Source organism: Schistocerca cancellata, chromosome 2 (assembly GCF_023864275.1).
Source record: "Schistocerca cancellata isolate TAMUIC-IGC-003103 chromosome 2, iqSchCanc2.1, whole genome shotgun sequence".
NCBI lineage: Eukaryota > Metazoa > Arthropoda > Insecta > Orthoptera > Acrididae > Schistocerca > Schistocerca cancellata.
Window position 1 is genome coordinate 11,847,982 of NC_064627.1, and position 26,637 is coordinate 11,874,618.

General features: G+C 41.0%; 1 protein-coding gene across 2 annotated transcripts in view; it reads left to right on the top strand.

The window, feature by feature from the left end:
• LOC126161305 (uncharacterized) overlaps window positions 1-26,637 on the top strand; it is an 847,447-nt gene that overhangs the window by 714,458 nt on the left and 106,352 nt on the right. For both annotated transcript variants that reach the window (XM_049917059.1, XM_049917060.1), the window contains 4 exons: window positions 4,208-4,399; window positions 6,633-6,755; window positions 6,960-7,164; window positions 10,224-10,380. In XM_049917059.1, the coding sequence (XP_049773016.1) occupies window positions 4,208-4,399; window positions 6,633-6,755; window positions 6,960-7,164; window positions 10,224-10,380 (677 nt within the window). The remainder of the gene's footprint in view (window positions 1-4,207; window positions 4,400-6,632; window positions 6,756-6,959; window positions 7,165-10,223; window positions 10,381-26,637) is intronic.

Here is a 26,637-nt window from a genome sequence, read left to right on the forward strand (position 1 = left end):
GTTTTTTAGGTTAGAGAATCCCCTCCCTAGGCCCGACAAGACGCCTCCTGAGATGCGGCAAGGTAGGAGTAGGCAAAATGCAACAGGGAATAACAATATTAATGTGCTAATAGTAAACTGCAGGAGCGTCTACAGAAAAGTCCCAGAACTGCTCTCATTAATAAACGGTCACAACGCCCATATAGTACTAGGGACAGAAAGTTGGCTGAAACCAGACGTAAACAGTAATGAAATCCTAAACTCGGATTGGAATGTATACCGCAGAGACAGGCTGGACAGTGAAGGAGGAGGCGTGTTTATAGCGATAAGAAGTGCAATAGTATCGAAGGAAATTGACGGAGATCCGAAATGTGAAATGATTTGGGTGAAGGTCACAGTTAAAGCAGGCTCAGACATGGTAATTGGATGTCTCTATAGGCCCCCTGGCTCAGCAGCTGTTGTGGCTAAGCACCTGAAGGATAATTTGGAAAATATTTCGAGTAGATTTCCCCACCATGTTATAGTTCTGGGTGGAGATTTTAATTTTCCGGATATAGACTGGGAGACTCAGACGTTCATAACGGGTGGCAGGGACAAAGAAGCCATTGAAATTTTTTAAAGTGCTTTATCTGAAAACTACCTTGAGCAGTTAAACAGAGAACCGACCCGTGGCGATAACATATTAGACCTTCTGGTGACAAACAGACCCGAACTATTTGAAAAAGTTAATGCAGAACAGGGAATCAGCGATCATAAAGCGGTTACGGCATCGATGATTTCAGCCGTAAATAGGAATATTAAAAAGGGTAGGAAGATTTTTCTGTTTAGAAAAAGTGACAAAAAGCAGATTTCAGAGTCCCTGATGGCTCAACACAAAAGTTTTGTCTCAAGTACAGATAGTGTTGAGGATCAGTGGACAAAGTTCAAAACCGTCGTACATAATGCGTTAGATGAGTATGTGCCAAGCAAGATCGTAAGAGATGGAAAAGAGCCACCGTGGTACAACAACCGAGTTAGAAAACTGCTGCGGAAGCAAAGGGAACTTCACAGCAATCATAAACATAGCCAAAGCCTTGCAGACAAACAAAAATTACGCGAAGCGAAATGTAGTGTGAGGAGGGCTATGCGAGAGGCGTTCAATGAATTTGAAAGTAAAGTTCTATGTACTGACTTGGCAGAAAATCCTAAGAAATTTTGGTCTTATGTCAAAGCGGTAGGTGGATCAAAACAAAATGTCCAGACACTCTGTGACCGAGATGGTACTGAAACAGAGGATGACGGACTAAAGGCCGAAATACTAAATGTCTTTTTCCAAAGTTGTTTCACAGAGGAAGATTGCACTGTCGTTCCTTCTCTAGATTGTCGCACAGATGACAAAATGGTAGATATCGAAATAGACGACAGAGGGATAGAGAAACAATTAAAATCGCTCAAAAGAGGAAAGGCCTCTGGACCTGATGGGATACCAGTTCAATTTTACACAGAGTACGCGAAGGAACTTGCCCCCCTTCTTGCAGCGGTGTACCGTAGGTCTCTAGAAGAGCGTAGCGTTCCAAAGGATTGGAAAAGGGCACAGGTCATCCCCGTTTTCAAGAAGAGACGTCGAACAGATGTACAGAACTATAGACCTATATCTCTAACGTCGATCAGTTGTAGAATTTTGGAACACGTATTGTGTTCGAGTATAATGACTTTTCTGGAGACTAGAAATCTACTCTGTAGGAATCAGCATGGGTTTCGAAAAAGACGGTCATGTGAAACCCAGCTCGCGCTATTCGTCCACGAGACTCAGAGGGCCATAGACACGGGTTCACAGGTAGATGCCGTGTTTCTTGACTTCCGCAAGGCATTCGATACAGTTCCCCACAGTCGTTTAATGAACAAAGTAAGAGCATATGGACTATCAGACCAATTGTGTGATTGGATTGAGGAGTTCTACATCTACATCTACATCTACATCTACATCCATACTCCGCAAGCCACCTGTCGGTGTGTGGCGGAGGGTACCTTCAGTACCTCTATCGGTTCTCCCTTCTATTCCAGTCTCGTATTGTTCGTGGAAAGAAGGATTGTCGGTATGCCTCTGTGTGGGCTCTAATCTCTCTGATTTTATCCTCATGGTCTCTTCGCGAGATATACGTTGGAGGGAGCAATATACTGCTTGAGTCTTCGGTGAAGGTATGTTCTCGAAACTTTGTCAAAAGCCCGTACCGAGCTACTGAGCGTCTCTCCTGCAGAGTCTTCCACTGGAGTCCTAGATAACAGGACGCAGCATGTCACTCTCAATGGAGAAAAGTCCTCCGAAGTAAGAGTGATTTCAGGTGTGCCGCAGGGGAGTGTCATAGGACCGTTGCTATTCACAATATACATAAATGACCTGGTGGATGACATCGGAAGTTCACTGAGGCTTTTTGCAGATGATGCTGTGGTGTATCGAGAGGTTGTAACAATGGAAAATTGTACTGAAATGCAGGAGGATCTGCAACAAATTGACGCATGGTGCAGGGAATGGCAATTGAATCTCAATGTAGACAAGTGTAATGTGCTGCGAATACACAGAAAGATAGATCCTTTATCATTTAGCTACAAAATAGCAGGTCAGCAACTGGAAGCAGTTAATACCATAAATTATCTGGGAGTACGCATTAGGAGTGATTTAAAATGGAATGATCATATAATGTTGAGCGTCGGTAAAGCAGATGCCAGACTGAGGTTCATTGGAAGAATCCTAAGGAAATGCAATCCGAAAACAAAGGAAGTAGGTTACAAAAAAATGGTTCAAATGGCTCTGAGCACTATGGGACTTAACATCTATGGTCATCAGTCCCCTAGAACTTAGAACTACTTAAACCTAACTAACCTAAGGACAGCACACAACACCCAGCCATCACGAGGCAGAGAAAATCCCTGACCCCGCCGGGAATCGAACCCGGGAACCCGGGCGTGGGAAGCGAGAACGCTACCGCACGACCACGAGATGCGGGCTGAAGTAGATTACAGTACGCTTATTCGCCCAGTGCTTGAATACTGCTCAGCAGTGTGGGATCCGTACCAGATAGGGTTGATAGAAGATATAGAGAAGATCCAACGGAGAGCAGCGCGCTTCGTTACAGGATCATTCTGTAATCGCGAAAGCGTTACGGAGATGATAGATAAACTCCAGTGGAAGACTCTGCAGGAGAGACGCTCAGTAGCTCGGTACGGGCTTTTGTCAAAGTTTCGAGAACATACCTTCACCGAAGAGTCAAGCAGTATATTGCTCCCTCCTACGTATATCTCGCGAAGAGACCATGAGTATAAAATCAGAGAGATTAGAGCCCACACAGAGGCATACCGACAATCCTTCTTTCCACGAACAATACGAGACTGGAATAGAAGGGAGAACCGATAGAGGTACTCAAGGTACCCTCCGCCACACATCGTCATGTGGCTTGCGGAGTATGGATGTATGGATGTAGATGTAGATGTAGATGTTTTGAGCATTTGGGGATGACTGTAAGTGTATGAAGTAAGGACCCTCAGTCCCAAAATGACCGATCACGAGTTGTGAGCAAAAATTGTTCTGATACCTCTGACAGTACCTCTGCTACTGTAATAGTATAAATCAAAACCAGGAAGAAACGTCCACTTTACACGGGCTTTGAAGCGCATACCTAAAGAGCTGTGAGCACTTCCCCAGTAGAAGGTACGTGCATCACAGTAGGAAAGATGACCGAGTGTTCGTAGCTTTTAAGGTATGCACTTTGGAGCCCATGTTTACAGGACATTTTCCTCATTTTAGTCTGTGCTACTACCTTCCAAAATATGAAAATCAAACAGCTCGCAGTAGAAGAGGTCCACTGTCAGAGTTATGACAACAGTTTTCACTTTCAGCTCAGTCTTTTCTGGACTGGCGTCACTTACCTCAAATTGATACATCATTCGATAATTCCCAAATGTATGTAATGTTTTTTTGTGGAATCACCCTGCAGAAAACACATTTGCCAGTGTCCAGAGATGGAAGAAGTCCGAGATAGCCTTCTGGCACCCTATTGAGATGAATGCGCTTCATCGAGTTGCTATCTATTTTGAATGTGGCAGTTAATCTGTAATGAAATTTTTACACGAGATTCAGATTATTTAATAGTGCTCGATTTAATTACGAAATTTGATAGTGTAATTTGCAAGAGATACCTCTTGTAATTCTTTTGCAGATTGAGAAGTCTAATCTTTTTGCTGTCCCATACAGAGAGAGCCAGTTTTGCAGAAAGAACTCAGGAAAGTGAAGACACCTACACGAAGTTTCCAGTGGCTAACTCAGATATGGTTTCCAAGTAATTGGGTGGTAAGGAGGTTGTTCCAAGGCCAGTCAGAGGTAATACCAACTGTACAGTGTGCAACTGCCACTTCCATTACGACGCCACGCTCGGACCCCAGCCAGGTACGATTTTATCTTTCAGTTCTGGGCTAGATATATATTGTTTGAACTGTGCCTTCTGTAGTATCTGAAGGGAGGTCGGATATATTCTCTATGATGGTTTTTATTTTATTTCTTTTCTTCTTGAGTTATATTGAAACTGAAAGACTCGTTTAACCCTCACCTTTGTGCGTCCATTTGATAATCTCATAAATAACATTAAAATGGTGAAACGAAAAAATTGTTCTCCAATACTCTTAAGTGAAAGTCAGTTGGTGGGAAAAATATTAAGTTGTGTTCATATTTACCTTTATTCAGTACAGCACGTGAAGGAAGTATTGTGCAGTAAATTGAAATGTAATCTAGAAACTGAACTCGGTGGCGCAGCTTTTGAAGTTTTCATCCTCTAGAACACGGCGAGTATTCGAACAAAGTAAGCTCCCGTACGAGAATGTGACACCTCTATTCTCTACGTACAGAGAATTTCACGTAACACGTCCAGTGCGAAATGGGAACAAATGTCGGGGAAGCGCATTCCGATCGCCACACGTGTCGTGGCTCCCGTGCCACACTCTTGCTGAGTGGTGTATCTGGTTTAGTCGAACTAGGTGAGTCGGGAAGAGTCTCGGAAGTAAGTACGATAGAAATAGCCGGTGGCCTCACCATGACAGTAACACCGGTTGTCGTCAGACCACCAAAGTCGAGCGCTGTCGGGCTCGGCCGGCACTCGGGTGAGTCACCGTCTAGGTCTGCCGAGTGCTGTCGGCAAATGGGGTGTTCCCGGCCCTCGTGAGGGCATCTGAGGTGTAGTGGCACCAGTCACGAAAACTGAGGACAGCCAGGAGAGTGTGTGCCGACCACACGCTTCTGCATATCCACATCTGGTGTCGCCTGAGGGCCGAGGATGACAGAGTGGTCGGTCGGTACCGTCGGGGCTCCGAGGCCTGTTCAGGTGGTGTTTTTTATGAAGGAAATGGCTTTGTTATCTGGCACTTCAGTAGCACCTGCTCACAAACAAAAACTGAAACCTTACAGAGTAGCGGCAGTGCATTGACTGACCGATTCAGATACTGGAGCTGCTGACCGTGTGATAGAAAAGCTGAACCTGAAATTTTTTGTGATGAAGCATGGCTGCATTCGTTGGAATAAGTGACTTTCAGAACAGTCGATGCTGGAGTTTTTAAAATCTTCATCAGCTACATAGAGAGCCTCTGCAAATGTAGAGACATACGTGTGGTATGCTGTTAACACAGTATCGGATTGAAATTTTTCGAAACAACCGTAACTTCTGGTAGATATGTGGTCAATATACTACACCCTTTTTTTCAAAGGACTAATAACTAATGAAAATACCTACAGTTATTTTATGCACGACAGTGTAAGAGGACACGACACCGACACGTCACGATAGTTCCCACATCGAAATCACCTCGCTGTATTTGTTTGCAGCTGTGTGTGCAGACGTGCCGATTGAAGTGCTAAGAGGCACAATGATTTTCTTAGACCACTTTCAGCTCGTCTACCTGCGATACGACTGGACCCGATAATGCCGACTGCCGGAATCCGCAAGATGGGACAGCGACCGCAGTGAGCTTCCCAGTACGGTTCCCGGTTCCCGTACAGAGTCGTACACAGAACTTGAGACAGACCGGGAGCACCCTTACTAGTAGCTTGCCGAGTTTGGTCAGCTGTGTGACTAGTGTTAAAGCTCAGTAGTTCAGGTTTCACAGCAATTTCAGTCTGCCTGTGACCGCTTCTTAACGCCAGATCTGGCCATCTGCATAACAGTTTTGTAAGGTTGTTTAATGGGAGTCAAAAGTCATCTCACTAATATAGGTCTTCAGCAGAAGAGAGTTGGAAAGACTGTCAACATTTCACTCTACATCAACTGCAATACGGATTGTAGGAGAGGCCATTCGTTTATGTTTTGCTTATGAAAGCCCACCTGGCCTAATACTGTGTGACCCTACATAATGGTGCAATCGAGGATAAGACATAATAGTGATAGGATTTTGTACAACACTCTTTGTCTTCTGTCATTCACGGACATAGCTCTCAACTTCATTTGAAGCCTCAAATCTCTCTGTGTGGATGGACAACTATGTGGTATCTTTTGAGCAAAAACCCCACAAATTAACTGGTATCCTGATTCTTTTATTATACGTGTTTCCATCTTCATTTTGTATTCTGTGCAATAATGCAGATTTCTTTTGTAACTATCCCACACTCATCGCAATTATTACAATTGATTTTGCAGCCCGTATACCTAGTCGAGAAAGAAGTGGTGCGAACGACCAGCACTAGATGGCCTCTCTGGCGATGGACTAATTACTGCCACAGAACTTGGTCCTGGACTTGGAATGCTATGTTCTTTTTTGGTGTAAGTTCAGATTTCCAGTCCACTGTGTAATATTATGTTGAGTTCAACATAGGTGGTAATAAATTTAAAATAAGACTAAAAAAAAAAAAAAACTCATTCTTGTTTGTATTGTGTTGGCAATTTTTAACATTTACTTTCATAATTTTATAATTGTGAGAGACTTGTTTCCTTCAGGTGACTAAAGCCCTGTTTCTTACTTTGCAGGTTGTCGTTCCTTGGTGTAGTCCTGTAGGATTAAGAGCACTTTTCTGTACAGAGCCATTTATGCCCGATTTGGAACTTTCCCAAGTGAACGGAACACTTTTTCCCCGCAAATCTTCAATTACTCCCACTTTGTGTTCGCGTTTATTAGCTCTGTGGAGGCACATATCTAAGTCTAGAACACACTTTGAGACCGAGCCAGACACAGGTGAGCAGAATGTATTTGACGCGTACAGTTCTCTAGCTTTACTGGAGCCTACACTCGTGACATTTAGAAATCCTGTAACGAGAAGACTGTTCACTGAGATTGGAAAATCGGTTTTATTCGATAGGTAATAATGTCAGTATGGAAATATTGAGGAAAAAGTGCACAAAACTTCCTGGCAGATTAAAACTGTGTGGTGGACAGGGACTCAAACCTTTTGTGGGAAAACGCACTACTGACTGAGCTATCCGAGCACGACTCACAACTCAACTTGCCCTCACAGCTTTACTTCAATCAGTACCTCATCTCCTACCTTCCAAACTTCACAGAAGCTCTCCTGCGAAACTTGCGAGACTAGCACTCCTGGAAGAAAGGATACTGTGGAGGCGTGGCCCAGCCACAGCCCGGTGAACATCTCCAGGTCCCAAGTTTGAGCCACGGTCCGGCACACAATTTTAATCTCCCAGGAAGTTTCGTATCAGTGCACACTCTACTGCAGAGTGAAAATTCATTCTGAACATACATGAATTTTGCCTTCAAAATCACTTACCTCTGGTGAGGAACAGAAGAACACATATAAGTTAAAATGAATCTTGTGAAAAATGTGGAAAATAGCCTGTAAATTCCTCTGCATACATCAGTAACATTCTGAATTAGTACAGGAAAACAACAGTGTTCTTTAATGAAATCCTTCACACAGGTGCGACACATTGTTCACAATATTCTCAGTGTGTCATGGTGGGGTCAGTATTAGGAAGATTTCAGAAGAGCCCTTCTTCAGAGCTGAGAACACTGTACTGGCACAACAGCTCAGTTAGGGTGAGGGGTCATGTCAGATGGAGTCAGTGAGGAAAGGAAGACAGAGAGGAGTTTGAGGGAGTGCTGTGAAAGTTGACTGACAGCTGGGAGGGAGAGGCAGCAGTTGCAAGGAATAAGAATGTGGCCCCAGGCAGCACATTTATGTAGAGTGGAGAAGGGGATTGTAACAGAGAGGCAGAACAGAGAAAGTAGGAGACTGTGGAGAAGAGGTTGTGACTTTGGGATGAGTCATAGGGCAGGGGTGGTGCTGGGTATAGGGCAGGAACTAGTGGAGATTCAAGAGGGGAAGATTACAGGATTGAAGGATGTGTTGCAGAGAATACTCCCATCAAGGTATGTCAGAGAAGCTGATGTATGGGCAAAACATTCACATGGCACAGGTTGTGACACAGCTATTGTAATTGAACATGTTCTTCTTAGCAGAATTTGGGTGAAGAGCAGAGTGGTGTGACCCATATATCAAAGTGTTGCTAGTTGGTGTGGCTTAAGGATGGGTTGAGATATTATTTAAAGTGGATGGGTTGTGGAATATTAATTGAGCTGGATGTTCTTTTTTTTCTGAGAACAACAATAAGTAGTTGATGTCCTGGTGAAGTTCATGGTTAAGTTGTTCCAATCCAGAATAATACTGGATTATGTTAGCAGTCTCAGCTACTTAGTGAGTTGCCGCCTTTATTATTTAAATTATTTATATACCACCGAGCACTATCCATTACCATTTTTAAGTACTTTAGAAGGCAAAAACTGAATTGTTCGCACTACATAAAAAATACTGCAGACTTTATTTGTTTGGTCTTTGAGTACAAGATAGAGACAATCTGAGAGTAATGATGAAGTAACATGAATCTCTCGTGAAAAACTATTATGCATTTGCAGGAAATTCTGTTAAGTGTTATTTACATTCATGTTATTTTACTATTTGTTTTTCCATGAACAAGTGCAAATTATCAGTATGATAACAGTAAAACATGTTAGAAGAACTGCATTAAGAGAGCGAGAGAGAGGGGGGGGGGGGGGGGAGAAGGGCATAATAAGGAATTGAAACATCAGTGATGGGTGGTCGACTGTAGAAGTATTTAATTTGTAGTGTTGCTGATGAATGATGGGTAGATCAACTAACTAATGAAAAGGTGCTGAATTTAATTAGAGAGAAAGTGACAGGTTGATAGGAAACCTCGAGACGCATCAAGTTTAGTTAATTTTGTAATAGAAGAGAGTCCGTGTGGGGAGTTAAAAATTGTATGCAAAAGCAAAAGCTTGATTGAGCACATTAAGCAACTTCAAATACAGTAAACATGCAGGTGTGAAACGCTTTGCACAAATAGACTCAGATGGGGAGCAGCATCAAGTTAGTTTTTAGATTGATAATTTCAGCAACACCAAGAGATGACTGCAATTGGGAGGTGGTGAATTGGACAGGTAGGCAAAGTGATAAATGATAAGAGTGCCTTTCTTTTTGTGTTTTACCACTTTTGTTCATATGTATGAGGGTGTGCTGAGAAGTAATGTCTCCAAATTTTTTATATGAAACCTATTAAAGCTTATTAAATAAAATAAATGTTATTAACGACCTACACCTTTATTCTTCATGTCTACACACCTGCAGTCCTCTGCCACTAGAGGGCTCTGAACTGTAGTGTGTAACACGGTGCTGTGTGATGTAAATGTGTCAGTGGGCGAGAAACAGCATGCTGTAATTGAGCTTCAAATTTGAAGAGTTTATCTACACTTACAGCATCCTCTTGTTTAGTATGACAATGCCAGACCAAATATGAGTGCTGGGACCCCTGCAACAATCTGATACCTTGGTTTATTGTCATCCATCATTCTCTATACAGTCCTGACTTCGCTCCATCCAATTTTGATCTGTTTCCAAAACTTAAAGAACACTTTTGACGACCTCACTTTGATACAGAGGTGGTGATGTGTCTCTGTCGAAAAAGTCAAATATTCTGCAGTGACAGTATCAACAGACTGGTCTCTTGTTAGGAAAAATGTATTCATTGCCAGCATGACTATGTTGAGAAATAAATATGCAGACATGAAGAATAAAGATGTAGAATGTTAATAACATTTGTTTTATTTAGAAAGCTTAAAGATTTTTCACATAAAAAAATTCAGAGGCATATTACTTTTCAGAACACCCTCGTATTTGTTAGTAAAAATGAATCAGCTCATTATTTGTGGCTGTATATTTGTTTCTATTGTCATGTTTACTAAAAGTGTTTAATTTGTGTGTGCAGGGTTCATCGGGAAAGGATTTACGAGACACGTGAATCGCTTATGGAACTATCTCGTGAAAGGATTACTGGGAACACTAGCCACCATTTTAATATTTCCAGTTATATGTCTGTCTATTAGCCTCTGCAGTTTAGCAATTGCTGCTACAGCATTTATTTGGTGAGAAACAGTTTTTAATATCTTAAAGCTTTCATTTTTGTCAAAATTATTTCTGTAATGGATCCCATTATCCCTCTTTGTCAGAACATTGCGTCATTAGTGTACAATCGAGGAGTGAACAGCAAATGAGTTATGCGAGAAACTGCCATCGGCATAATTGATAATATAATATTAACCACAAAAAATATGTTGATGCCAGAAACCTATGTAAATGTATGACGTGTATAGCAGTTACTGGCATAAGATGGATATTGCTGTGGTCAGACTGAAAGCTTCTAGCAAATCGTGCCCTTGACAGAAGCAAACCACGGTGTATATGATGGTCACACTCACACTGTAGGTGTAATAGGACTCCTTGTCAATTTTTGAATGGTACTATAAGCCCTCGATGAAGCATTCTGTGAAAACTGTTAATGCAGAGCTCGGAAAATTGCTTGGGCTTTTATATGTGAGTGTGACTGTCATATGCACTGTGGTTTGAATCTGAATGCTTCTGTTAAGAGCATGACTTGCTAGAAGCTTTCAGTCTGACCAAAGCAATATCCATCTTATGCCCGTAAACTGAAACTGAACAAATTTGTGTTGAGGATACAGGCTGGTATTCTACTACCATAGGACCAATGAAAAGAAAGGGGGAGTGACTGTATATGAAAAACGTAGAGTTAAGTACCACATCCTTCAAGTTTACGAATATTGTCTGAAAGAGCATTTTGAATGCTGTGGCACAATAATGGTTAAGTAAACCTACAGGCCTGTGGTACTGACAGTAAACAGACTACTGGAAGGAAGCTTCCTAAGCTTCATAAAGCTGCTGGAAACATTTTTAATGAGGTTATACAGACTTAATTGGGACATTATTGTTTCTGGAGACTGTAATGTTGATTTTCTGTCAGATAGTGCTGACTGTGGCAATTAAGTTGTTGATTTCCAGCTTTGGATTATTTCCTGGAGGAAGATCCCCTTTGAGGATTGAAGGACATAATGCAGCAGCTACTGACAATTTGGGTTCTAGACACAACAAATTGCAGTGACTTACCTGGTTTATCTGACCATCATGGTCATATGTTAACAATAAAATTTATTGATCAGTTAGGGCCTGCTCATAGAAGAAAAATATTGTATTGCAGAATCATGAACAATGACTCAGTCATAGTGCTTAGAGAGAAACTCTGAAGAAATTTATAAAGCAGACCATGCTTGTGGATACTTTAACTCTTTCTTGAACATATTCCTACAAAACTTTAAAACAAATAAGGGCAAAACTGAACAGAACCAAGGATAAGGGGTGGATGACTCATGGGATTAAGGTAGGAAGAGAGAGAGTTGCACAATTTGGAGAGAAAACAGTAGTCAGGATTTGAAACTCCATTACTATCAGTACTGTTGAGTCCTCCAATATGTCATTAAAAAATGAAACCTCCTGTACCACATTAAAGAGAGAGAGAGAGAGAGAGAGAGAAGGCAAAATGATTTGTCTACAAACACTGCACTCAGTAATAAACAATAAGGTACAGGTGCATTAGGTTTACTTGCACAGGCATACTTGTGCCAGCAATGGACATCAGTTTAAAGTATGTAACCCCTGAGGAGATTACAGAATTCATTACATCACTGAAAAGCAATGATTCTGCTAGCTATGATGTTGTTTCTAGCAGAATATTAAAATGTTGTGCTTACAGGATTACCCTTAAGCTATCTAAGTTATCAATCAACAATTCAGGGCACATTTCCCGATGGACTAAAATATGCTGTGGTAACACTCAAATACAAAACTGGAGATAAGCAACCCATCTCTAATTACAAATCGCTTCTAGTCTCTTTAGAAGTGTTTGGGAAAGTGTCCTATGATAGAATACAGACTCATTTAACTGACAAGACCTTCTTAATTACCTTTAATTTTTGCTTTTATAAAGCAACTAAAAACCTTACAAATAAAGTGCTAACAGAGCTAAACAAGAAAAATTATATTGTTTTTTGGTATACTCTGTGACATTGCCAGAAGCTCAATTGTGTGGATCACAAAATGGTATTTAGAAAACTAAAATGTTAAAGCATCCCTTATACTCAGATGGGTCAATACAGGGTCCACTCTTGTTTCCAGTGAACACAAATTTTCTTTCAGTGACTTGAAAGTGCAGTTCAGAAACTGTAACATCTGCCGATGGCACGAGTGTACCGATTGACCCTATCGGACACAACTGAACAGGCCTACGAGTGGTTCACAGCTAACAGTGTGTGTCTTAGTCTCACACACACTTGTTTTGAACGAGCAGGAATGTTTCCTTAACACCAGAAGTAGACGTTAATGGCTCTACACTGAACCAACCACAGAGTGTAAAATTCCTTGGGGTTCAGCATGATAACAAGTTACAATGGCGAGTACACATGGAAAAAAAGTAAGGTAGCATATTGTGCCCTCAGAAATGTTGACCTAGAGACAAGTTTGCATATTGTTGCTTCCTGTTGCCTTATGGATCTATCTTCTGGAACAGTGTACCTAAAGTTTAAAAAAAAATTGTGTGTTCAGCAGTAAGAATAGTGTGTAAAAGTGCATATGTAGCACTTGCAGGGCCGTCTTGTGGGAAAATTTTCATTAATTTTTTTTTGTTTCTCCCTTCTTTGATAATATTCTGTTCAAATTTCATGTCATTCTGAGCAGTGTCCCCCCCCCCCTCCCCCTCCTGCCCCCATTAATTTATACCTCGATGACTCGTCCCGTGTGCCTGAAGGGTCTGTTTCAGGATCGAATCTATGGAACACAGTGAATGGAAGAAAGATGAGATCAAACATCGACAAAGAAATTGTCTGATTAAGATACCACAATGATACCATAATATATATTGGGACTAAAAAAAATGCCACAGAGTGAAGTACTGCCCATCAGAGACACTAAAGCATATCTTCAGTACAGACTGAATTCATAGCACACTAGCTTCTTACAAAGTGTACATGTATAAAGGAAGGAGCTGTCCTAAGTTATACAACAACCAAATACCGACAGGATCTTCTCTGTATAAACTTGTTCTGTCAGTTATAAAAAACTACCCCACTGACACCTTTAGTCAGGTGCTGACATGGAATGAGAGTCCCTCTGAATAAGTGTTGTACCAGTGACTGGGCTTACAAAGAAACAGGTACTCTGATTGACAAATTGAGCAGGTGTTGTGTTACAGGAGAGATATAGACTCGAAAGAAAAAGAAAAACTGAGCGTCATTTATGTGTCATTTATTGGTTTCTTCTCCACACAAATTGGTAGTCTTCTAAAGAAGTACAGCACCTTATAAATAAATTATTTCATTCTGTTCATCAAAATTAAAGATCTATTGCACCAGAAGGCAAATGCACTTGAGAAAGCATTATGAAAACATTACGAAACCCCATTGCTGGTCAAACCAAAGCCTTCCGCTTCTGCTTCAGCTTTGTCTTTGCTCGTCCTCACAACAGATGGTTCCCTCTTTACCTGTTCTTCCCTTGTAACCTTTCCATCTCTCGTCCCCAAGGGAGGAACTAGCAGCTACAGAAGATATGATAGTGTCACCTAGTTTTCTATTTGTCTGTCAACAGCACTAAAAAATTATCTCCAGAAGTTAAGTACTAGCCAGCAACAATTCTGATTCCTAATTTTAAATGTTAAAGGCCTAAATTTAAAAAAAATTAGACTGTATAGGAATGTGAAAACTATGTGGACACCCCATTCTGTGACAATGTTGTATATTGCTGTGCAGACTATGATATTATATGAGGAAAGATACGTACGATTGACAGCTGAGGAAAGAAACTGTTGCAGTGCAACACTTGGGGTATAACTCGAGGTATCATTAGATTTGTATGACCGGCATTTTGTTGCTGGCTTTACCTCTATTAGCCAGCATAACTAAGGAGTTTGTCAAAATGAGGAAGTCAGAAAATCTAATAGTCGGCTGCAGAGGTTCCAGTTTAAGCAACAATTTTAATCCTACACCCAGTTTATTAAGCTCTACTATCCATTTCATTTCTCTGAGCCAAAAGTGCTCAAGGACATAAATGTTTCAGAGAATGCTAGTGTGGTCAGTGAAAATCAAGTATGTATTGAAGGGCATAGTGAGAAAAAAATGGAATCATAAATCTGTCTAAATGCTTGAAAACTTACCATCTGTCTGCCATAAATATTTTGAGAAATTGACAGTTGCACAACATAAAGCCAACAGCAGTGAAAGGCAATTTCAGAAATGCTTGAAGGATGGTGCAGCTGAGAATGGCAATGTTTGTGTATATCTTACACATGTCAAACTCATTGTCAAGTAGGATTACCAGTGGTCTGAAAATTAGTTGTTATTGTGATCTCCAATTAAAAAACTGGTTTGATGCAGCTCTTTGTATTAGGCTATCCTGTGCAAGTTTTTTCATTCCTGCAAAACTGCAGCAACCAACATTCTTACTGACAATTTTTCACTTCACACTTACCTCCATTACAACACTGACGATACTCGATGTCTCGGTATGTGTCCTATCGACCGATTCATTCTTTTTGTGGCTCCCCAATTTAAATCAGTACTTTCCCATTCTGTAACCAACTTACCGACCCCAGGGTCAGCATTCTACAGTACCACAACATTTCAAAAGCTTCTATTTTCCTCTCATCTGAACTGTTGATCTCCCATATTTCACTTACGTACAAGGGTCCACTCCAGACAAGTGCCTTTGGAAAATACTTCCTGATGTAAATTTATATTCATGGTTAGAAAATTTCTGTTTTCATGAAATGCTTCCAGCAATTGCCAGTTATTTTGCCTCCCAAATACCAAAACTCATCAGCAACTTTTAGTGTCTCATTACCTAATGTAATTCCCTGAGCATCATCCGATTTAACTGACTGAATTCCATAACCCTTGTTTTGCTTTTGTCGATGTTCATCTTATAACCTCTTTTCAAAACATTATCCATTCCGTGGAACTGCTCTTTCAAGTCCCTTGCCATCTCTTGCAAAATTACAATATCGTCTGCAAATCTCATAGTTTTTATTTACTCCCTGAACTTTAATTCCCATTACTGATGTCTCTTAGGTTTCCTTACTGCTTGCTCAGTGTACAAATTGGTCTCACTTTTCTCAGTGTACAAATTAGTCTTGCTTGTCGACTACTGCTTCCATTTTTTGCCCTTTGACTCTTATACCTGCCACATGCTTCCTGTACAAATTGTAGATAACCATTTGCCCCCATCCCTTCCACATTCAGAATTTTAAAGGCTGTATTCCAGTCAGTACTATAAAAATCTTTCCGTAAATCTACACGTACTAGAGCATTGGCTTGCCTTCTTTTACTTTATCTGCTGTGATATGTTATGGGGTCAGTGTAGCCTTGTACATTCCTACAGTTCTCTGGAAACCAAACAGATCTTTCAGAGGTCAGCTTTTGACTGCTTCATACATTGCATTTTTATATTTTTTCCTTTCATCAATTAAATTCAATATCTATATATTTAAAAAGAAAGATGATGAGACTTACCAAACAAAAGCGCTGGCAGGTTGATAGACACACAAACAAACACAAACATACACACAAAATTCTAGCTTTCGCAACCAACGGTTGCCTCATCAGGAAAGAGTTTGGGCAAACTCTTTGCCTTTATAAATGTCTCTGCTTGTGTCTGTGTATATGCGGATGGATATGTGTGTGTGTGCGAGTGTATACCTGTCCTTTCTTCCCCCTAAGGTAAGTCTTTCCGCTCCCGGTATTGGAATGACTCCTTACCCTCTCCCTTAAAATCCATATCCTTTTGTCTTTCCCTCTCCTTACCTCTTTCCTGACGAGGCAACCGTTGGTTGCGAAAGCTAGAATTTTGTGTGTATGTTTGTGTTTGTTCGTGTGTCTATCGACCTGCCAGCGCTTTTGTTTGGTAAGTCTCATCATCTTTCTTTTTAAATATATTTTTCCCACGTGGAATGTTTCCCTCTATTAAATTCAATATCTATTGTGTTATCTAGAGTAACTCTCACTTAAGAGCCAAAACATTCATTCAACACAAATGAACTTCCTGTAGCAACAGATAGGCAGTTAACAGACAGTGACTAGCCGAGATTGAGGCGAGGTGGGTTATGGTAGTGAAGGACATTTTTGTAACAAGAGTTTCCATATGCGTTTTCAGAAAAGCTAATTTTTGTGGGAAGAATTCCTACGGCACAGGCTGTGAAGCAGGACTGAAATCACGTACACTCTCAAGGACTGCACGCTTGGCAGTAAGGTGGTCCGGCTGTCTCGTGGCCACAGTTTGGTAGTGGCCATTCTGCAGACAAACGGCTTGTTAGTGATCATGGAATGGTGCACAATGGTTGCAGTTAAGTTGGTAGATCACATGGCTGCTTTGACACGTGGTCCTGACTTTGGTGGTGTGGAAGAGGCCTGTGAGAGGCCTGGAGTTGGCGGTAGTGGGACAGCGGCAGCAGGAATGGAATAGGTATAGGCAAACATATTTTGTAGTTCGGGTGGTCAGCTGTTGGATGAGGCAGTGTTGGGGTATGGAGGGTAGTGGTGAGGAGATTTCTCATTTCAGTGCATGGCGAGAGGTAGTTTAAACCGTGGTGGTGAATGTGCTTCAGCCACTCCAGTCCGGGCAGTACCGAGACACGAGCGGGGTGTACCGTTGTGGTCCAAGAGTGTGCATACACGGTACAGTAGGTGATCGGGCAATCGAAGCGTGAGACATCTGTTTGTAGACATGTGGGGAGGATAATTCAGTAAATTTGGAGAGGAACTGCTAGTCACTGTAGATGTGATGAACATAGTTGGGTAGGCTGTACAGAAGGGACTTCTTGATGTGGAATGGGTGGCAGTTGATGAAATGGAGTCACTTCATGATTTTTAGTTTTTGTGTGGTTAGAGGTACTGATTTAGTCATTTGAAGGTGGAGATTGGCATTGAGGGAGGCAGCTTGTTGGGCTGAAGACTAGACGAAGTGAATGAGGAAGAAAGTATTGTGGTTCCAGAGTAGGAATGTGTTTATGGTATTTTTGCCCTCAGTCCAGATCATGATGTTATCAATGAATATGGAGCAGGTGCAGGATTTGAGATCTGGGTTTCACAAATAGTCTTTTGCAGAATGCTGGTGTTCTGTGGGAAGAGAATAAAAAACTACATATAGATAAAATGGGGATTTTTCTTGGTATTTTGGTGATACTAATTGTTTTTTAAATATTTTAGTATGGGATGAGGAATTCTGCCTTATGCAAGACACCTTTTCAGTTTTGTTTTACCAAGACGTGTTTCAGCACTTTTTGTGTTATCTTCAGTGGGTTATTTTTTAATTTTCTTACTGTAAAATTGTTATTACATATTAACATTTAGCGAAACTTGCAGTACATAATATTTACAGTTGTGAATGGATATTTATTGTAAAATACAAGGTGTCCCACGCAAACCTCCCTGACTTCTAGGACCCAGGAGAGAAAAACCACCATAGATACGACAATGAAAAGTGCACCACATTGCATCTCAAAGAATTTATATTCCTGCATCAGAAGTGCCAAGTATCATTGCCAGAGTGCAGCATGGTTGCATGTAGCGAAAATGGCGACTCCACAGCAGAGTGCGCAAGCAGTAGTGTGGTTTGCAGGAACAAAATTGCCGATTACTGTGCAAAGAAATTATCATTTTGTGTATGAATGTGATCCACCTGATGTGAAAACAATTAAGGAATGGTATAGGAAGTTTCTGGTAACAGGAAGTGTTCTGAAACATTCTGGCAGTGCACATTTTGGAGTTTCAGAAGAGACAGTGGTGGACATCAGACAAATGTTTCTCAGAAGCTCATGTAAGTCAGTTCGTCAAGCACCTAGGCAACCTGATGTACCTTGATCAACATTTCCTCATGTAGTTCACCAGCATCTTTGTATGTGTGCTTACAAAGTGCAGATTCTGCAACATCTGACGCCGAACGACAAACAACGCCGACAACAATTTGCTGAGAAAATGCTACAGTGTATTGATATGGATGCCAGCTTCCTGGAAAGATGTTTATTCTCAGATGTGGCAACCTTTCATCTATCGTGAAGGATTAATAGGCATAATGTTCGGATTTGGGGTTCATCCTCATGTTGTCATTGAACATGTTTGTGATAGCCCTAAACTAAACGTCTGGTGGGGGCTAACTCTTTGGAGCACGGTGGTATACATAGTATACCACCTTTTGAAAATTTTCTTGGCTCTTTGCACAGTGGTTTAACTGCACGACCACCACTCTAATATGCTCACCTAGTTCTCTACTTATCAGACAGATGGCACTCACTGCCTATAAGGAATCAGTTCCCGCCAAGAATTGCATAGATTACAACTGTGAAAGCTGCGTGCTGAGTTGTGCATGGTTTTTGCGTGTGAATAGTGGTTTATAACGAATTTCTTGTTGCGCCTGTGTTTTTTCCATATCTTGGACGTCACAGCTACGGTATGAACCCATGTATACATTCATATGCACAATCTTCCGTTATTTATATACAATTTATTTTGGTGGTATATTATTTGTACCACCGTGCATGTAGCAGTATTCTATTGCATTTCGTTTCCTAGTATAAAATTCGAAATCCTCCGCTACAAAGTTTAGTTTTTAATTGTGTTGTGACTTATTTTAGCTCTTTCTCCATTTTGTTTTGCTTACGTATTCTTTACTTGGATTCAGGCTGTTGTTTGAAAATGAAAATGTCAAGAAGAGGCTTACGAGATGAAGAAATCGAACGATTATTGTGTGAAATTCCATCAGACGAGGATTCCACTGTTGACACCACAGATGACGAATCTGATTATGAAGCAAGCATTGTTGCGGAGGCTATTGTGTCGTCTGAAGGCGAAGTTTCAGAGAGCGAGGAAGAAAGTGAGTCCACTCCGCCAAAACGCGCTGCTGACACAGCGCCAACTTGGGGACAACAATTCAATGCTACCTCAGGAATGCAGTTCGACAGTGAATCAGGACCAAGTGCTTTTATTAGGGACATTGATGATCCAGAACCTATCGATATATTCGAAAAAATATTTCCAAAAGAGCTAGTTGAGCTAATCGTTTTCCAAACAAATTTATATGCGACGCAATCTGGCAAGTCTTTCACTCCAACAACTGACAATGAAATACGAACTTTCCTGGGAATCAACATTTTGATGGGTATAAAGCGTATGCCAGCATACAGAGACTACTGGTCTAGTGCCCCAGAACTTCATGATCGTTATATTGCATCTCTGATGGCAGTAAATCGGTTTGGATGGTTACTGAGGAACATTCATCTGAATGATAACACATTGCATCCAGAAAAAGGACACCCAGGTTATGACAAACTGTACAAGCTGCGACCAGTGATCAAGATACTATCTGAATCTTTTTCCAAGTGTTACCAACCCAGCAAACACCTAGCAATTGATGAGTCAATGATCAAATTCAAAGGCCGCAACAGTATGAAACAATACATGAGAGATAAACCCATAAAGCGTGGTTACAAAGTGTGGATGCTGTGTGACAAGACCTCTTACAACTTGAAATTTGATATTTACACCGGAAAAGTAGGTGACACAGTGCAAACAGGCCTTGGGGAGCATGTAGTGCTGAGTTTGTCCTCTGAACTCGTAAATAAAGGCCATTATCTTTATTTCGACAACTATTTCAATAGCTATAACTTGTTGGCTGGTTTACAGCAGAGAAACATATATGCCTGTGGGACAGTTCAACCAACAAGGAAACATTTACCCAAATTAAAAACAGACAAAGAATTAAGCAGAGGTGAATTTGACTGGAGGGTCAGCAACTGTGGCATCCTCTACTTGAAGTGGAAAGATAAGAGAGCTGTTCATCTCCTTTCAAATTTTCACAGTCCTGAAGTTACTACAGTGACTCGCCGTGAAAGAGATGGTTCACGCATAGAGCTACCTTGTCCTCAAGCAGTGATGGATTACAATGCACACATGAACAATGTCGACAAGTTCGACCAACTGAAAAAATCATATGAAATAAGCCGGAGAAGTAAAAAGTGGTGGCACCGAATATTCTTTCACCTGCTTGATGTCAGTATCGTCAACAGCTATATAATTTGGAAGGAACTAGGCGATAGAGAAAAAATGACTGCCAAAGTCTTCAGGATGAGTATCCTGCAAAGCTTAGTAACCCAGAAAACACCATTGAGGCCATCTAGACTTCATGAGAGTCAAGTCCACGTAAAGAAAAACAAGCCATATGTTTCCTCACGCCAGCGTCTCGACAATTCATCCCACCAGCCAGAGCGTACTACCGCCAGACGTTGTGCGAAATGCAGTACAAAAAAGAAGCAAGTGCGCACTTTCTGGATGTGCGCTGAATGCAAAGTGCCTTTGTGCCTTAGCAAAACAAAAAGGTGCTTTCAAGATTTTCACAAAAAGGAATAAGAAACATATTTTATTTGTAAGGTTTGTAATTTGATTTTGTATTGTAAATGACCAATTGCCAGAAATAAAATTATTTTACATTAATTATACTAATTATTACTGCTTAGAGTAGAATTTAAAGGTGAGTTACAAGCACAAACCAAGATATCTCAAAAACTTTAGGTACGGCCCTAAGTGGCATGGTGGTATATTATATATACCACCATCTAAAACCAAAATCAATACAATAAAAAATTTTAATTCATGTTTTCCTTTATTAGCAACCCCACCAGACATAGAAAATGCATGTTTTATTAAAAAATTAATTAAACATAAAATCTGTGCATCAAAGAGCTAATGCCCAACAGGATTGTTGGACCGTTCATCTTTGCGGAACAAACAGTGGATGGGTCAGTGTATCTGGACATGTTGGAGCAATTTGTGTACCCTCAGATACAAGACTTGAAACCCAACATAATTTTTCAACATGATGGAGCTCCGCTGCATTGGTCAATGGCTGTTTGCAAGTTCCTGGATAGGAAATTTCCCAATCGTTGAATGGGACACATAGGACCCATTGCCTGGCCACAATGTTCACCCAACATAATACCGCTGGATTTCTTCATGTGGGGGTTCGTGAAGGACCGCATGTATGGGACCAAAGTGGACAATATTCCTACATTGTGACATTGTATCACTAGTGTGATTGCAACAATAACAGAGGAAATGTTACAAGAACTTGGCAAGAAATTGAATATAGGCTCGATATTCTTCATGCTACAAATAGTTCACATGTAGAGGTGTATTTATGATAAATAAATCAATTCTTTGAGATGCTTGCCCTACAGTGTGGTGCATTTTTCATCGTCGTATCTACTGTGGTTTTTTTTCCCCTGGATGTTTGAAATCGGGGAGGTTTGAGTGGGACACCCTGTATTATACATCATTTATTCATAGTTCACACTTGAGATATGTATTAACAACCTGATACACTGTGTGTTGTTTATAACATTATGTTGAAAGTTATAGTTACAGCTTAATTGTCAAAAGAGTGGAGGTATGCATTAGTTTACATACCATACATGATGCTATTGGATACTTATGTTGGTAGCTAGTCTGCTCATCTGCAAACAGCAAAATGTGATTTTCATTTTTCTGTTTATTATGCATTTACTAATGGAAATGGGTATATGTCACATTTTTTGTGTATAATTTGCAGCTTTAATATTGTAGTGTTTTCTCCTATGTTGTTGGCAGTGTAAATAGGCTGATTTAGTGACCTATGGTCGCTTGACAATGCACTTTCTCCAATTTTTTAAAACATGGGCAGAGTTTTCACCGTCACTAATTGGGGATCCCGTGTGTAGTCCAGCTTGTTGAGAGTAAAGTTTGTTGTTGAATGTGAAGTAGTTTTGCTCTGTGTTGAGCCTGAGTATGGCTGATATTTCTTGTATGTTTGTTGTTGGTATGTTTCCTTGTAGTTGGAAGTTTCTTTCTATCCATGTTGATGGTTTCTTCTGTTGGGATGTGTGTGTACATGGAAATTAGGTTGAATGAAATTAATGTTGCTGTGTTTGGTGTATTTTCATTTCTCATTTGTTCTATTAAGTAACTTGAGTTCCTTAGACTTCTGTTTTCAGTGTATTTGTATATTGTCTGTAGCAGTGTGTGTGTGTGTTTTTTGCTAAGTAGTTTTTTGGCACTTTGGTAAAGTTTATCAATGGACATAGAGGTATTCCAGGTTTATGAACTTAAGGCAATGATTTTAGGGTGGGGGCCTTGGGATTTTTCTGTATCATTCTTTTGATTTGTGTTTCTGTGAAAACTGTTTCTATGTTTTTCAGGGTTTTCTGTAAGTTACTTTGATATTGGTTTGTAGGATCACTTTTTAACTCTGTGATGTTGTTGCTTTGGATGAATTCTAATGTTTTGTCAATGTTTCTTTATGACTATGATCAAATTACACTTGTTGAGAAGCCCGCAATCACCAGCACCAATATTCATAACCAGTCCAATAACTCACAAAGAAACGAGCTTCAGATATTTACTACACAGACTGAACAAAATACCCACGAACAAACATGATTACACACAAGAACTGAACATAATAAAACAAATTGCATTGGAGAATTGATATGGTGCAAAGAGGGTAGACAAAATAAACCACAAAATACAGAAACAAACAACACACAACCATAAAACACACAGACAAACAAACACAACACAACACACAACAAATCAGCAGACAGTAAGCAACAAATGGCACGTAATGACTTACAACAACAAAGTCACACATAAGGTGGGTAATATACTAAAGAAACAAGGACTCATCATAGCATACAGAACCACAACACAATACAAAGCAGTCATGGAAGAAATACCACCAACACTGACAAATACAGCCAGCCTGGCTTATGCCGACTTATTTGCAACTGCTGTCAATCTGTGGGTCAAACATGCAGGATTTTCAGAACCAGGTATACAGAACATCTAAGAGCACTGAAAAGCAAAAGCTCACATACAACATTTGCAGATCACCTGATAGCACAACAACACGCAATGGCAGTGAAAACTCTGCCCATGTTTAAAAAAATCTGTGGAAGTGAATTATCAAGCGACCATAGGTCACTAAATCAGTCTATTGACCTCACTGACAACATATGAGAAAACACTACATCATCAAAGCCGTAAGTTACACACAAAAAACGTGATATATAGTTATTTCTGTTTGTAAATGCATAATAAACAGAAAAATAAAAATTACATTTTGCTGTCTGCGGATGAGAAGTTGTAGATTCTGTAGCAGACTAGCTGTCTACATAAATATCCAACAGCATCACGTAAGGTATGTAAACTAATGCGTACCTCCACTCTTTTGCCAATTAAGCTGTAACTAGAACTTTCGACATAATGTTATAAACAACACGCACTACATCAGGTCGATATTATCTCAACATCTAGTTTTCAGTTGTGGCAAGACTGTGGGAACTGGGGTACATAGTGTGGAGGGAGGTTGTGTTGATAGTTGTGAGCGGGCCACCAGATGGTAAAAGAACAGAAACTGTACACATCAGTTTTCTTTTCCATTTTTCTGAATGATAATATTGTCAGCAACTTGGACCAACGAGAGGTAAAACTGATTGTGCAATTTTTTTGTGCCCTGGCTATATTTGGGACTGCACAGATGATATTGTTCCAAAAGTATGATGGTGTGTACAGACTTGTAGATGCTACAGACAGACTGAATAATCTTTTGGTTGCCACTGTTCCAATGATTTTAGAAATTCTGAAGTAACATTTTCATTGTCTTCTGTCTTATATGCTCACAAGTCTTCCAAAGCTCTGTTAAACTCTGGCTCTAATGCTGTATCTCTTACGTTTTCAGGGCTTCTTGTTTCATGTCATTTAGACACTTTTAAGTTTAAAAAAGACTGACTGTTTTCTGATACATATTGTTATTTACATTTGATAATTTAGTGATACTGAAAAGAGTTTATTTTTTTTGTTAGTTCATGTGCATATGCTTGTGCATATGTCATAAATATACATCATAACTTTCAGTTGTGGCACAGATGAAGACAATTAAACACAACAAATAAGGAAAGTGCCAACTGAGGACAAAACAGGCCAAAATTTCATAAGTCAAATTTTACACAGTCACAGAAGAAATCAAGAATAGGTTAAAAGAACTACTAACTGACAGCAGACATTTATTCGAATGGAAGATGAAAATAAATAATTTTTCTGTGTCCCGTAATAGGATTAAAAAAAAACTATTAATGAATACACTCCTGGAAATGGAAAAAAGAACACATTGACACCGGTGTGTCAGACCCACCATACTTGCTCCGGACACTGCGAGAGGGCTGTACAAGCAATGATCACACGCACGGCACAGCGGACACACCAGGAACCGTGGTGTTGGCCGTCGAATGGCGCTAGTTGCGCAGCATTTGTGCACCGCCGCCGTCAGTGTCAGCCAGTTTGCCGTGGCATACGGAGCTCCATCGCAGTCTTTAACACTGGTAGCATGCCGCGACAGCGTGGACGTGAACCGTATGCGCAGTTGACGGACTTTGAGCGAGGGCGTATAGTGGGCATGCGGGAAGCCGGGTGGACGTACCGCCGAATTTCTCAACACGTGGGGCGTGAGATCTCCACAGTACATCGATGTTGTCGCCAGTGGTCGGCGGAAGGTGCACGTGCCCGTCGACCTGGGACCGGACTGCAGCGACGCACGGATACACGCCAAGATCGTAGGATCCTACGCAGTGCCGTAGGGGACCGCACCGCCACTTCCCAGCAAATTAGGGACACTGTTGCTCCTGGGGTGTCGGCGAGGACCATTCGCAACCGTCTCCATGAAGCTGGGCTACGGTCCCGCACACCGTTAGGCCGTCTTCCGCTCACGCCCCAACATCGTGCAGCCCGCCTCCAGTGGTGTCGCGACAGGCGTGAATGGAGGGACGAATGGAGACGTGTCGTCTTCAGCGATGAGAGTCGCTTCTGCCTTGGTGCCAATGATGGTCGTATGCGTGTTTGGCGCCGTGCAGGTGAGCGCCACAATCAGGACTGCATACAACCGAGGCACACAGGGCCAACACCCGGCATCATGGTGTGGGGAGCGATCTCCTACACTGGCCGTACACCACTGGTGATCGTCGAGGGGACACTGAATAGTGCACGGTACATCCAAACCGTCATCGAACCCATTGTTCTACCATTCCTAGACCGGCAAGGGAACTTGCTGTTCCAACAGGACAATGCACGTCTGCATGTATCCCGTGCTACCCAACATGCTCTAGAAGGTGTAAGTCAACTACCCTGGCCAGCAAGATCTCCGGATCTGTCCCCCATTGAGCATGTTTGGGACTGGATGAAGCGTCGTCTCACGCGGTCTGCACGTCCAGCACGAACGCTGGTCCAACTGAGGCGCCAGGTGGAAATGGCATGGCAAGCCGTTCCACAGGACTACATCCAGCATCTCTACGATCGTCTCCATGGGAGAATAGCAGCCTGCATTGCTGCGAAAGGTGGATATACACTGTACTAGTGCCGACATTGTGCATGCTCTGTTGCCTGTGTCTATGTGCCTGTGGTTCTGTCAGTGTGATCATGTGATGTATCTGACCCCAGGAATGTGTCAATAAAGTTTCCCCTTCCTGGGACAATGAATTCACGGTGTTCTTATTTCAATTTCCAGGAGTGTATATAGAGTGTCATCAAATAACCTGTGGCAATGGAGAAAACAGGAGAATATCATAAAGGAAGCTCAATTTCAACATTTCAGTATAGGTGCAGAGTTTCATTTCATCAAACTATTCATATAAGTAGTAATTGAATGCAATACTTTGAACTCAGTTGATATCTTTGACTAGTGTTTTTTAGCAGCAACTGCAACCATTTGATGTAATTTGTTCAATTGCCTGTTTCACTGAGACAGAAAGTGTCAAGTCGTAACATGTACTGACTTGGCAGTCAGTGTCCAGAGATGCAGGAGTGAGGTTATGTTTACCGTATCCGTTGGGCATCGTGGATTTCAAACAGCACATTAAGTTCTGTTTCCAATTGCAAGAAAGTGTCAATGAGACTTATGAAATGTTGAAATTGGCATATGGGAATAATGCTGTAACTGAATACTGTTTACTAGTGGTGTGAGCGATTTACAGGTGGAAATGAGTTGGTAGAAGACTAGCAACACTCAGGACTTCCAGTATCCTCTAAAACATACAAAAAGTGGCAAAAATTATTTGTTCAACAGGCAAATAACTGTTAAAGAGCTTACCAAAGAACTTAACACCTTGTACAAGAGCTTACCAAAGAATTTAGCATCTTGTACAAGTCCATGTAAAGCATTTAACCAACAATTTGCAAATCGGACAAGTGAGTTCAGCATTAGTTCCAAGA